The sequence below is a fragment of the Manihot esculenta genome, chromosome 9, assembly GCF_001659605.2.
Source record: "Manihot esculenta cultivar AM560-2 chromosome 9, M.esculenta_v8, whole genome shotgun sequence".
Classification (NCBI taxonomy): domain Eukaryota; kingdom Viridiplantae; phylum Streptophyta; class Magnoliopsida; order Malpighiales; family Euphorbiaceae; genus Manihot; species Manihot esculenta.
This window is the reverse complement of record NC_035169.2, coordinates 29,012,618-29,027,094: the sequence shown is the minus strand read 5'-3', so window position 1 is coordinate 29,027,094 and position 14,477 is coordinate 29,012,618. Positions and strand designations below refer to the sequence as shown.

The following is a 14,477-nucleotide window of genomic DNA, read 5'->3' as shown; positions in this document are numbered from 1 at the left end:
TTTAAAAATTTTAAGAACTTAATATTTTAAAAACCTTATTTCACTTATTTTAATAATTAAATGGCTTATATAAATCAAAATAAATTTTAAAGGTCAAAATAAATCTTTTTACCTATTAAATTCATATTCTGTTTGTAATATTGACCAAAAAATTCTTTTGATAATCAACTAATTAACTTTTCTATTATTTATATATACAATTTTAAAATCTGTCAACAAAACTATGAGCCAAAATTTATAGACCGGGCACCCTTAAATCAAGAAAAATCCAAATTGGTACATGTTTAATACCAAGAATCATTGAAGACCCCTTTTTCTTCCTTTACTTTTTTTTTTTTTTTTTTTTTTTTTTTTTTTGAGGAAAACAAAAAAAAAAAGAACAGAGGCAACAAAACCTATCAAAATAAAGCCAATGGAAGAGATTACAACCCATATTTAATTTGTTCATACAGAGCTGACGAAACTAGTCAGACCCATGACAGATATGCAATAACAGAAATGCAAACCATAAATTACCTATAAAAGGATGGTGCAGAGAATCTATGATGATTGAATGTTGTATCTCTTAATCGAGATATAATTTATCAATTAAAGGATTTCGGCCATAATCCTTTCTTATCATCCATGAAAAAGTGCTCATAAAACAACAGTAACTAGAATACCCTCAAAAACAGTGAAAGTTTTGCTCCACCCTCTAATAGGAATACAAGTTTAGATTGTAAACATTTCAGATGAACTAAATCACTAAGAGAGCAGATTTTGCTGCTCAGCACAAAAGCTTGGCTGCATTTGCTGTTCTCCCATTGCACAAAGAGTTACCTTTCCATGAAACTCTTGAGGTTCTTCAGCCATATCAAGTATTCTTTCTTGTCTTTGTTTCTCATGTACTCGAACAAAAAGTTCATCATGCTAGGTTTGATCCCTATGCTATCAAGATATTCGTGGAAATCCTTTTGCAAATTTTCGGGCAAATCACTGTTTAAGAGAAGCCAAAGTTAGTCAAACATCATAACAAGGATTAACATAATTAATTGGTACCATATCATATACCAAAAACTTACCAAAAGTCAGGTCCATATGCAAGTTTATCTTCAGAAGATTCTGAATCCTTAATTGACAAGGTATCGATTGTGATCTCATCTGGGTAAGCAGTGATACCAAACTCCACAATCTGGCCTTTTCCTTTAGTAATACTTACAATCAGTGGAAGGCTTGCTGGGTTATCCGTGTCCTCAACATTTTTATCCTGATCATCATCGTCATCTTCCTGCACATCCTCATCTGGAATACTAGGTTCATCAACTTCAATTTTGATTGTCTCATCTTGGTAATTCTTTTTTAGTAATATGGTTCTCGCTCCAGGATTATCTTGGATTTCAAAAGAAAATCCATTTGGGATATCCTCTACCTGTTTAGGATCATCATAAAAAATTGACATGATGTTTGTGGCTTCTGTGAATGTCATCTCAAGCACTTGAATGAATAATGACATGTTCAGGGAGCACCACTCAAATGTTACAGGTATGAGCAAGATTTCACAACTAGTGTAACTAGTAAAAAGCTCAGCAAAGCTATATGTAGGCAAGAGCATAACAAGAATTAAGATAGCCAATTGTTGAAGAACTAGCACGCTTGCTCACCCTTGGAAATGGACTTCAAGAACCCAAATTTAAAGATCTCAATCCAATTTCAGTTTTCAAATAACTGATAGCTTTATACTTGAAAGTAGATGTATGGACTACGATAGCTAGTAAACAGAAAAAAGATGAATTATATCTGGAAAAAAAAAATTTACAGATATAAACAGAGACTAATCATGAAGTATTCCAACCTAGAAATTGACTACATTAAAAATGATATCAAACAAGGAATTGCAAAAGTTGTGCTGAAAAATGGAAAGATTCCCCAAGATTGATGAATTCATTAAATTTGTAGAAAATAAAGAGGTAATAAATCAAGTTTTACATTATAAATCACACAGCTAGCCAACAAAAACGGTAAACGCCATAAGAAATATATGTAGTGAACATATGCTATGCACAGCAAACAAACACGACAACCAAAATTATAGCCGTCGAATAAATTTTAATATAAAATACAAACTAGAAATAGAAGACTTACATCATTTGGTTGCTCGGCGCAGTCGATCTCAGATTCGAGGACTCGAATCAGATTCTCATCGGTACTCGGTTTTGGTCCGGTGGACGTCGAGAATCGGAAAAATGGAAGAAAGACGTGCCGACGTGCCTCGTACCTGAGATTGCGCTTTTCCACAGAGAGAACAGCGGATATTGCGCTGTGAAAGGTTCTCTGTGAACCAACGGAGCGAATTGCAAGAGGAAGTACAAAGGCTGAGGCTCTGCGAAGAAGGTAACTGAATGCCATTGCAGGTTTCAAGAAAAGAGGGCGAGGAAACAGAGAGTTTAGCGCGGTTACGGTTTAGCGGTCCTTTAAGGGCGTCTTTGGGGCTAATACAGCTAATCGCTTGCAGATATTGGGCCTTGACGCTTCAGTCCGGCCATATTTCCCTTTTTGTAGAAGCATTTCTTCTTTTTTTTAAAAAGGATGTATTTTTTTTTTTTGAAAATAGTACGCAAAAATATGTTATGGTTTACTCATTTACCTTGTAATTTAATTTATGGTAAAATAATATTTTATAATCAAACTATTATTAAACATTAATAATTTTTTAATATTATTAAAGAATACTGACATAAATAAAATATAATTATTAATTAAAAAATATAAAAAATAAAATATAGTACGATTCATTTTTATTTTAAAATTTATAATTTAATTTATATCAAAATAATATTCTGCAATACGATTTATATATCAGCTTTGTAATAGCTTTTTAATAGTATCAAAAAATTATTATACTAACAGTTTAATATCACGAAATACTATTTTAACATAAATTGAACCACAAATTTTAAAATAAAAGAATAAGAATGTAAATGAATGAAATTATTCGTAAGTTATTCGAGATTCGGCTCTATAAAAGTTTGACCAAACTCGATTCAAATTCTAAACGAGTCAAACTCGAAATTAACTTTTAGACTCATTTAGTAAACGAACCAAGTTTAATCTCCATAGTATTTAATTCGTGAGTTCAGCACATTTCAAAATTTATGAGCAGACTTTCGTATAAATTCATGAACTGTTTCATTAAGTAAATTGAAATTAATATTATAAGAGAATTAAACTAAACTTTGTATATACATTTATAAGTCAAATCTAAATTTTTTAAAGTTCAGCTTTACATATTTGAATTAAACTCTTAAAATTTGCAGATATTCGAATCGTAAAAATTTAAGAGCCCATTCTTTATAGTTTTGCAAACTAATTTATATATATACTTATTTAACTAAAATTATTTAGTTTTAAACTAAAATTTGTTATGCATGTAAATAAATGGAATTGTTCCTGAACTATTAGAAATTAAACTTGATAACATCTCGACGTGTCTAAACTCATTTGTTAAATGAGTCAAATTTGAACTTATTAATACTCAGTTCGAGTTCAAAATTAATGATTGAGATCTAAAATGAATTTGAGATTAGGTGTGTTTTTTGCTTGGTTTTAGGCCTAAGCTTATATTGAACCTTGTCATTCTCCCGCTCCGGCAATGAGAAGGCTTCTAGCTCGTCTACGGATTTAAATATAGCTTCCTTTCTTTCATCTTGAACCTCCGTAATCTTAGGTATTCTACTCCTCTACTGTGGCCCAGCAGATGGTCTTGGCTTCTTCCTGTCATTCTCCGAAAACGCCGATCCCATCTTTAATTGGAAATTTCATAGTTAGGTATCTAATTCTCGTCATATAACATTGGAAATTTCATATGTTATACCCTCGAAATCATATAACATTCCCAAAATCAGAGCCATAAATGAATTATTAAGGAGCTTACTGTATTCCGATACCTATTCCATTGATCTTCACTACCACTAGCAGCCAACAATATGAACAGAATGTCGTTCCAATAGCCATACAAAACCACTAACACAAATCTAATGAGAAACCTCAAAAAGAAATACTTGACTTGCAAATCAAACTATACACTCCACAATAGGAGAGGTCAACAAGGTAAAGCAACCTCCTTTGCTCGCCAAAACAAACGAAACATAGAAACTGAACTTTGTAAATGGTGTTGAGAGAAAACTCTCTCTATATATATTATAATTTCATTTAATCCAATTTTATACCCTCATATTTTACATTTTCATAAATAAACTTAATTTTCATTGAGGGATATAACGTTATTCACACATTAAAAACTCACCTATACATTTATATATAATTGTATTTTTGTAATATATATGATAATTATTTCTTATAAAATAGTTAGTTATAAAAAAAATTTATTAACCTGATGAAAAAAAGAAACATTTTATTTAAAGAACATATAAATTTTTTTTTGAAACAATATAATTTTTTTTTAAATTCAATAAATAATTGTATACGGCAAATTTTATTAAAAAAATTATGAAAACAAAATTTTAATATCCCATTCTAATAGGCTATCCACTAAATGTGGTAGATTATTCATTGATTATAGAAAATATTGAAATAATATTAATATCTTAATTTTTTTTCTAGAAAAGTTTATAATTTAAACTAAAATTATTAGATTTTGAATGTAATATGTTATACCCTCTTCGATATCACTAAAAAAAAAAAATTTGATATGCGATTTTTCATTTTGAAGTTTTCTTTTATTAATTTCCCAATTTTACTAATTAATTAATTTATATAAATAATATTATTCTATAAAAATATTTTGAGGTATGTTGTAAAATTGTGTTAAATTATTACGTTTTTCACAATATCTTAAAATTTTATTAAAATAATTTTAAATAGAATCATAAATTTTAAATATGAAATTTTAAAATGCCTATAACTTATTCAGGCCTATTTGTAATTAATATTTTAATAATATTAAAAAAATATAATATTTCTTTTGAAGAAGCTTTACTTTTTCGGTTAAATTAATAAATTTTTATAATCAATTAATTTACGGAAAATAATATTAAGTCATTTTATTGAAAGTAAAATTATCATTTTATAAAGATTTAAATCACAAGCACTAAAATTCAGAGTGTAATATGTAAGAGTAGAATCACTTTGCATCTTTGCCAATCATTAATTGTTAGGACCGGATTTGAATTTTGACGTTAATATGATAAGCTACTGCTCCACTACAATCACTTCAACTGAACCCACAAATATAAGTAGCCAATGCTTATTCTACAAATCCCAATCACAAGAGGAAGCAAACACATTGTTGCTCATACCATCAAATCTATTACCCTTATTTCCAAACACTTAAATGCTTAGATCTCACCATCCCATAGTTCCTCGATGGTCCTGTACGGCCCCAATGTGTCATGGACAAATGATGTCCCCTTCACCAACCTTGCCTGCAAAATTGGATACCAAAGCATCCATCAATAAGGGTTCTTTATGATTACAAGATGCTCTTTCAAGAAAATTGTATGTGTAAGAGTTGTATTATAGTCGGTGATCATAGTGAGTTCAGATAGATCTCACCATTTAGTTATATATATAACGGTTGTATAAAATAATTATACCTATTTCAGAAACCTCCAAAGTTCTAATGAAATCCACGAAAGAGCTTACAATTCATTCAAAATTCAATCAATTTGAAAGTACTTGAAATGATTTTTAAGAATAGTAGTATCACAATAGAAGATGAAATTGCTTACCTGCTCAATTTCAGAAAACTTGGCAAACAAGTCTTCTGGAATAGACCATTGGAAGACGTCGAAGTTCTCTTTGATCCTTACTTCATTTACACTCTTAGGAAGCACGCTATGGCCCATTTGCAGACCCCAGCGAAGAGCAACTTGGGCAGGAGATTTCCCCAATTTCTCGGCAACTGCAATCACGATTGGATTCTTAAGGACATCACTCTTAAGCCAAGTGGTGCCAGGCGATCCTAAAGGTGAATATCCCTGAAAGAAATATATAAAAGGTAAACAAAAATAAAATAGAAACAATTGTCGCTCCAGTAAAATCTCTTACTCAAATCTCTAACTTTCAAATGCATTCAATCAAGTAAGAACCTCCCAACAGAGATAAAGTAGAATTTGCCTACTCACAGATAGGTGAACTCCCTTAGACTGACAAAATCCACGAAGCTTAGTCTGCTGCCATGAAGGATGACACTCCACCCGATTCACAGCAGGAGGAACACGTGCCACCTCTAGCAAATCCCCCAGTTTCCTTGAAGAAAAGTTACTCACACCAATAGCACGAGCCTTCCCAGAATCATAGAGTGCTTCCATTGCCTTCCATGTGCTAGGAATATCTGGTTGATCAAAGTTCTCAGGCTTGAAGCCAACTGACCCCTTCTTGAACTTAACCGGCCAATGGATCTACAAAATTTAGCAGCCTCATTTAGTTAAAATTCTGTAACTGGAAGCTAAAACTTAGCAACCTTATATGTATATAACTTGAGGCTAAATAGAATCTAGATTAGACACAAGCAGCAGCAGCTGTACTCATAGGCTACAAAAACAATGATTAAGCCAAAATTTTATTTGCTTCTGAGTGATTCTTACAAGCACTGGGTGTATACATCCCAGCCAATCGATGAATGATATTAAGGCAAAATCATGGAAGGTCTCAGAAATTAATTTTAAATTAATACATTATAGTTAGAAGGGTGTACAAACACCTTGGTATAGGTAAGAAATTTCCTTTGCCTCTTTCATACTATTTCAGGCCGGGGATAATTTTTCAATAAACTGATCTTGAAGGTGTGTATGTTAGCAATATTGAAGTACCAACTCAAGTGCGAATTCATAAGAGATAAACTAAAGAATCAAACTCTGATCAGGTAACACTTACAAGGTACAAATCAACATAATCAATCTGCAAGTCCTGGAGAGTTCCTTCCAGTGCCCGTACCACATCTTCTGGTTCATGATTATAGCACCTGTATAAATTATGAATTACTTTTGGATTATAAGGTCATTTCAACAGAATAAGTTCAAAGTCTCAGCAACAGAGATGCATAGCATGGATTGTGAAATCATCATTAACAGAGATCAACAACAAATTTCCAATTAAGACAATGAAAGAATACAAACCAGAGTTTGGAGGCAATAAACAAATCCTCACGCTTTACCACACCGTCTTCAAAGAGCTTCTTCAATACTGAACCAATCTACAAGAAGCAATGCCTAAATTATATGTTGCCGTTGAAGACAATCTAATATATAAAGATATTTGCATAAATGGGTTCATTCCGGTTGAAGATACATTGTCTTGAAAAAAATGGCACAAAATGACTTGCCTCAAAACATGGGATTCAGACAAACTTGTAGATTATTTAATCTCTAGCCATAGCTTATTTCATGTCTTCAAAATAGTAATATCAACAGATGAGTTGAGGAGAAAAAGCTCATCTCCAAAAGAAATCTCTAGCTTATATAGTTTTGAGATCAACAAGGGGTGCTAATATCTTATATAAATAACAGTTGAAGTGAGAGAATCAAAGGATTCCCAATAACAAATTCTTGGTTAGTCTAGTTTCATGCAAGTCATTGCCTCAAATGTCAAGACGCACTTTAACAATATGAAGAACTTACAAACAAAACTACAAGGAAGCCAACAGCTCCTATAAGTCTGTAATTGGGACATTATTTGTTTAGCAGCTTTCTGGAATCATACATAAGCATTATGACAGTTTTGATTCATAGTTGCTGCTGTGTCTAGCCTAGGAGTAGCTCCTTTTGTAGTTTGTTGCAAGAGTAGCAGCCTTTTTTTTTACAGGCTTAAGCAGTTGAGCCTTACTTCTGCCGTGATATCTTTTAGAATAACTCAGGCTTAAGCAAACTAAGAAAGTTGCACAGGCTATTTCAGATCTAGAAGAAGAAAATTTTGCAAAATATCTTAGACGTACATAGTGTTTAGTTAAATTTCATTTTACAAGATTAGGTGAATTTTAAATAGAATTCATTTGAAATGAATTTCATTATTTGATATGAATTAGGGGTGAGCATTCGGTCGGTTCGGTTCAAAACCGAACCGAACCGAATAAACCGAAAACCGAAATTTGAGTGTTTATGAAAACCGAACCGAACCGATTTTGGTCAGAAATCGAATCGAACCGAACCGGTCTGATTCGGTTCGGTTTGATCGGTTTCGATTTTTAATAATTATTTTATTTTTTACCCTTTATTTTTAATATTTTAAAATTTAATTAAAATATTTTAATTTTAATATGATTTAATTTCTATATATTATTGAAAAAACATATTATTATTACTAATCAGTTCGGTTCGATTTTTTCGGTTTTTTTCTGATCAAAACTGAACCGAACCGAAATAACTGAAATTTTTAAAATTGAAAACCGAACCGAACCGAAATATATAAAAAACCGAACTAAATTTTCAAATCAATTCGGTTCGATCGATTTTTTCGATTTGAACCGAATACTGCTCACCCCTAGATATGATATAATTTAAAATACAGAATTAAATTAAATTTCATATGACTCATCTTTTCATTTCCTAAACTACTCTTAAAGATTCAAATAAAAAAAATTACTACATCAAAAAAAAATTTTATTTAATAAATTTATAACAATTAATAAAAATATAAACACATTAAAAAATATATTAATAAATTTAAATAAATTTTCACCGGTTTATTGGTAAGAGAAAATAAGTTAGGTATTATAAAATTAGAAAAAAAGAAAATATAATAATCTAATTATCCAGTTGTAATAATAGTAAATAACTAGAAACTATTTTTATAGTTTCCATCTTCTATAACCAATAAAATTTCAAGGAATAAATTATTGAGAGAAAAATTATTTGGTAGGTGTTTTAGTCTGAAAAGTATTGTTGTGGAAATTTTGTGGAAATCATTTTAAATTTTATTAAATTTGATAAGAATTGGTTTTAACCGTAACCAATTTTATGAAATTAAATTTTAATTTTTATTCAAACCAGACTCATTTGAAGATGAAATTCAATTGAATTCGAATTGAAATTCAACCAAATGATAGACAAGTAAGCGCAAATTACAAAATTCAGTAATAAAGCAAATGAGAAATCGGCACAATTTATGATCATCTACAGTATGAGATAGGGCAAAAGAAAAAAGTAAAACACGTGCTAGTAAAAATTAGGGGTTAAAAAAGCAAGATTTTAAACGCAGAATCAGTAAAAATAAGAACAAAAACCTCCTTCTCGTTGTTATAAGCTTGAGCACAATCAATATGGCGGTAACCAATCTGCATTGAAGAATAACCAAAAACTATAATCAATACACAGACCATCATTTGATGTTTGTTTGAAAAAAGTGAAAGAAAAAAAGAAAAAGAAAAAACCTTGATGGCGGCGGCTACAGCATCACCGACGAGACCAGGTTCGGCCAGCCAAGGGCCCAGCCCAACCGACGGTATCTTAGCTCCGGTGTTCAATTGGAAGAATAGAATTTCGTTAGCCATTATGTGTCCAAGTGTGGGTGTCTGTAGGCAGTTTTAGTTGTACAGGAGGATAAACCAGAAGTAGATTTTATATTATTATTTTGTCACGCGAAGTGTCCAAGTCTGACTCGTTTTCTGGCGCTAAACCAATGTGGCGGATGCTTAGGATTTTTTTTTTTTTTTTGAAAATGAAAGAAATATTATTAACTCAAAGCGATCAATAAAATTATATGAGGAGGAGGGATATGAACCCAAACTCTTTGACCCGACTCAGAGCCGATGTTGCTAGAACATGAGCGACATCATTCGCAAACCTGTGAATAAAAGCACATATTGCTTCCTCATAACTGGATAGAAGCAATTTATAATCTTGAATTAAAAGACCAAAAGGTGATAAATCATCTAATGAAGCATTGTTAATGGACACAATAAGAACCTGAGCATCCGATTCGAAAAGAACTCGATCTCATCTGCACTCTTTAATCCAGCTCAATGCCTCTCGAAAAGCCACTGCCTCAGCACACTTAACCTCCATCTGACTGCAAAAACAGCCTGCTTTAGCCGCTATAAATCTACCATTAGCATCTCGGACTACACAGCCGAAACCTAGCGAACTTCGTTGCGAGTTTAAAGAGGCGTCAATATTAACCTTAATCCAACCCTGCAGTGGAGGAGACCAAACAGTCAAAGCCGACACAATATTGGTGCAGCTGGTAGAATCAGAACAGGCCCCCCTCCATTGCTGCAAAAAATTCAGTGCCATGAAGAACACACCACTCGCAGTTCGACCCTGAGCTTTCCAAACAACATTATTTCTGTTATGCCACAAAGCCCAACATATCATTAGAATAAGGGAAGCATTCTCCGCAGAAGCAGTAAGGAAGGCTAAAGAGAACCACTCCCTAAGAGAGGCAGCCAGCAACTGCGGGCAAAAAGACACTGAACAAGAATATGTAGGATAGTCTCAAGAGCCTCATGACACAACGGACACATCGAATCAACCGGAACTCTCCTGAACTGAAGTAAAGAGAGGCAAGGAACTACATTAACTAAAGCACGCCAGCAGAAATTAAGCACTTTAGGAGGCACCTTCGTCTTCCAAAAACGACTCCATATCTCACTACCTTCCCTATGTCGAAACCCAGCAACCAGAAATCTGTAAGCACTCTTAACAGAATAGTGACCCTTGGACGCAAACTTTCAGCACCACGCATCTGGGTGCGAAGAAAGACTTAGAGGGATGTTCAAAATACAACCCCTGTCTCTATCATTGAACAACTGAGCTATTAAACTCTCATTCCATCTATGGCCGATCATAAGATCTGCAACAACAGAAAGAGTACAGTTCAGAGGAGGGGGTGTAGAAACCAATAAGTCGGGTGCCTCTTTCAACCAAGGGTGAGTCCAAATAGAAACTGACATGCCATTCCCAATTCTCCAATAAGCACCAGCTTTAACTAGACTCTGAGTCGCCCATATACTACGCCACAAAAAACTAGGATTGTGGCCCAAAGATGCTTCAAAAAAAGATGTTGTTGGAAAATAACGAGTCTTAAGAACACGGGCCACTAAAGAATGAGGCCTGTTAATAATGTTCCAACCGTTCTTACCAAGCATGGCTAAATTAAAATCATGAAGCGATTTAAAACCTAACTGAACAAAACAAAACAAAACAAATATCTTTATTACAGTAATGAAAGACGTGTTTCAAAAACTTTAAATAGGGTTATAATTTTAGATTTAAAGTTGTATACGGTTTGACGTATTAAAATATTAATTTTTATAATAAAATATTATTTTATAATTTATAATGTTAAAATTTATATATTATTTTTAAAATTATAAAAATAAAATTTTATTATATAAAAAATATTTTTATTATTAAAAGATAATATTTTATTATTTAAAAAATAATATTATATTAGATAAATATTTTATTTAACCCTTGGCTATATTATATGGATTCATTTGGCGCAAAATTTTAGATTCCGTTTAACTTGCACATGATTTCTTTCACATGTCCCTTCTACGCATATGCACTCAAGTCCACAAGGTTTAAGAGAAAAAGTCCCATCTCTGTCGTAGCTGAAGGCTGCTGCCGGCCACTAAATGGAGATTTCACCGTACTATGGCATCCATGGTTGGTCTTGAGATTACGGAAGGGATGACGACAGCTACCGGCAATTGCACGACTAAATTTAAACTCATGTTCAAACTCTTTTGTATTAGTTTAAATATCTGAATTTATTTTAAATCTAATTGAATTTCGTTTTGAAATATTTGTATTTGTTATTCTAAATCTAATTTATAGAAGGTTTAAAATTCAGTAGTGGTTAAATTAAAATCTAATCTGTATATTATTAAATAAATATTATAAAATTAATAATATTTTTATTTTCTTAAAAAATATTTTATTAAAATATTTAGGAAAAATTTAGCAAATAAGTAAACTATCCTATGAGCTAATAGGTCTCCCAAAACACTCTATCCTAAGATCCAATATGCTAAGTAAAAAAATTTGAAATAATTTCAGACTGAATTACATCAAGAATAGAGTTTGAAAACATAGATCAAAACTGGTCATTACCATATAACACATTGTTATTCTAACAAAGTTATGAACAATTATATTAGCTTATCAATGAACTCAACTCAAATTCCAATCTAGTTTTGATAAAAGAACATGTGTGGAATCATGAATCATTTGTGCAAACTCCAAAATATTATCCTCATTTGTCCCACAACATGAAAATCATTCTCCTTCCCACCAAACACACTACATATCACATCCATGAGAACCTCCTTTCATCTCAGATTAATTTTGGAGGGACAATACTCTATAGGCCACGCCACAAAAAGGCGTTTATCTTTGAAGGCTCTTATAATTTCTACATACTTTTCTCTATAGGCAAAATAGAACCCAATGGAAACCTATAAAGATGGCGAAAACTAATATGAAATCTTAATTTCACTGTGTACTTCTCATACCTATCAAAATGTCAAATTCTCTTATCTTCACAGTGGAAAATAGAGAGGTGTCCTAACAGTTATCTCAGCATCACTAGGCAACAATAATTCATTAATGAGACTCACATTCTAGGTACTATTATGGCTTAATAAGTCAAAAACACTCAAGTCCTCTAAACCATCAACTATAGGGGTTTGTACAAAAAAGTTGTCATCTCTGCCTAACAATGGATCTCCCCATATCTTTTTATCAACCTCATCCCCCACTTGCCATCTAACTCCTAACCCTAACAATTAGGGGTATAATCCAATCGAGTCGAGTCGAGTTTTGTAAATCTCAAGCTCGTTTATTAAAAAATTTTATAAGCTCGAGCTCCACTCGAATTCTAATATTTAGCCCAAACTCAACTCGAAAATTAAATACTATAATCGAGTTTGATTCGAGTTTGATTCGTAAAAAACTCGTTTAAACTAATAACGAGTCTAATTGAAACTCGAGATCGAAAGTTCGATTAAAAAGCTCGTTTAAACTAATAACGAGCCTAATTTAAAATTACGACCGAAAACTCGATTAAAAAGCTCGTTAATAAAATTTAATTAATTCCATTTCAAAAAAAAATCTCATATGTAAAATAATACGTAGTGATTTTACGAAAGTGGGTTTGTGGTCTAGTGATTAATAAAAAATAAATTTTCAAAAAATTTTGGTTATATTCCGATCAATAACAAATGATAAATTTTTTTTAATTATTATTTAGATTTTAATATTTAAATTTTTTATTTTTTTATTATTTAGGTTTTAATATTTAAATATTTATTTATTTATGATAACCGATGGGTCTCTTTCCCTCCCAGGCCGAGCCAGGGCTCATGATAGCGAAGGTCGGCCCAGAGCTCGGAGCACCACAAAGAAAGCTTGCCCACAGCAATGGACCGGACCTGAAGACATCAGCCGACCTGAGCCATCTTCGAGCCCAGAACCTGCTGTGTTGAAGCCAGCCTCGTGATGGGACCCAAGGATGGGCAGCGGGCCCGGTCTTTTCGCAGCCCTTCTTGCACGCGCTATAGGGGGAATTAAATGGCCGCCTGACATGAGTAAGAGGAACTGACACCACTGTATGTACGGAGCTAAATGATAGAGACAGACGTCCCTATAGCAGAAAGGCCATTAGACGTCATTGGTCAAAAAAAGAAAAAGAATAAAGGGAGAGGAACACCCTCCCCTCAGACTAAGCTTATCAAACCATTGAAAACCCTATTCTCTGGATCTCAGGACATCAATTGGCGCCGTCTGTGAGAACGAAGGAGATCTTTTCATCACCGGAGTTCCTCTCTCAATACACCCACTAAGATCCACAATGGCAAACCACAATGATAATCACACTACAAACACTCTCAATGACTTGAGCTCTGCCCCAAAAGGGCAACAGTTCTCTTTCTCTAGCCCTACCACACCCATTAACCAACCCCCATACTTCCCAATCCCTTACTGAGCTCTGCATGGAACATACCTAGAGCCACCATGTCTGACTAAGACCTTCAGACCATGGCCCTCCAGTTACAAAACACTGCCCAATGGCTGGGGCAACTAATGCAATAGAGGGGCCTCAATACCCCATTGAATGTACTACATGTCGCTGAGGGGATTCAAACTCATGAACCTCAACCAACTTTCAACCACCCAGCTCCCCAACAAAGCATCAAAGGAACGGAGGAGAGAAGTAGAGAAGCCGGTGGGGAAGCAGAACCGGCGGCCAAAGCTCATGGAAGAAGGGTGAGAGAGCTAATAGAAAATGATGAGGTGGAGAGCTACTCCACAGGAACGGTCAGAAGAACAGGGAGTGAGGAATGGAAGGAGGGATACCGTCTAGAGAAAAGGCCCAGGCAGGAGGAAGAAGACATAGACCAGAAGTTACAAAGGATGAAGGAACAATTATTGGCAGAGCTGGGAGCGAAGGACCACAGCTAGGCTCTCTTGCCCACGTCGTCACCTTTCTTGGGATGGATTCAGAAAGAAACCATTCCTAAAAAATTCATGATGCCACCG

At 33.3% G+C, this 14,477-nt stretch overlaps 2 protein-coding genes across 3 annotated transcripts; both read right to left on the bottom strand.

The window, feature by feature from the left end:
• Nucleotides 1-546: 546 nt before the first annotated feature.
• LOC110622007 (uncharacterized protein At2g39795, mitochondrial) lies at nt 547-2,449 on the bottom strand. Its single transcript, XM_021766342.2, has 3 exons — nt 2,122-2,449; nt 1,062-1,408; nt 547-975 (listed from the first exon to the last, which is right to left on the bottom strand). The coding sequence occupies exons 1-3, from the start codon at nt 2,383-2,385 to the stop codon at nt 816-818; spliced, it is 771 nt and encodes a 256-aa protein (XP_021622034.1). The 5' UTR covers nt 2,386-2,449; the 3' UTR covers nt 547-815.
• A 2,643-nt stretch (nt 2,450-5,092) lies between these two features.
• Nucleotides 5,093-9,500, bottom strand: LOC110623649 (NADPH-dependent aldo-keto reductase, chloroplastic). Of its 2 annotated transcripts, XM_021768650.2 has the most exons (7): nt 9,365-9,500; nt 9,218-9,268; nt 7,116-7,192; nt 6,874-6,961; nt 6,123-6,398; nt 5,727-5,975; nt 5,093-5,420 (listed from the first exon to the last, which is right to left on the bottom strand). In XM_021768650.2, the coding sequence occupies exons 1-7, from the start codon at nt 9,482-9,484 to the stop codon at nt 5,334-5,336; spliced, it is 948 nt and encodes a 315-aa protein (XP_021624342.1). In that variant the 5' UTR covers nt 9,485-9,500; the 3' UTR covers nt 5,093-5,333. The 2 variants fall into 2 exon arrangements, with proteins under 2 accessions (XP_021624342.1, XP_043816365.1); XM_043960430.1 differs by having other exon boundaries at nt 9,218-9,500.
• Nucleotides 9,501-14,477: the final 4,977 nt, after the last annotated feature.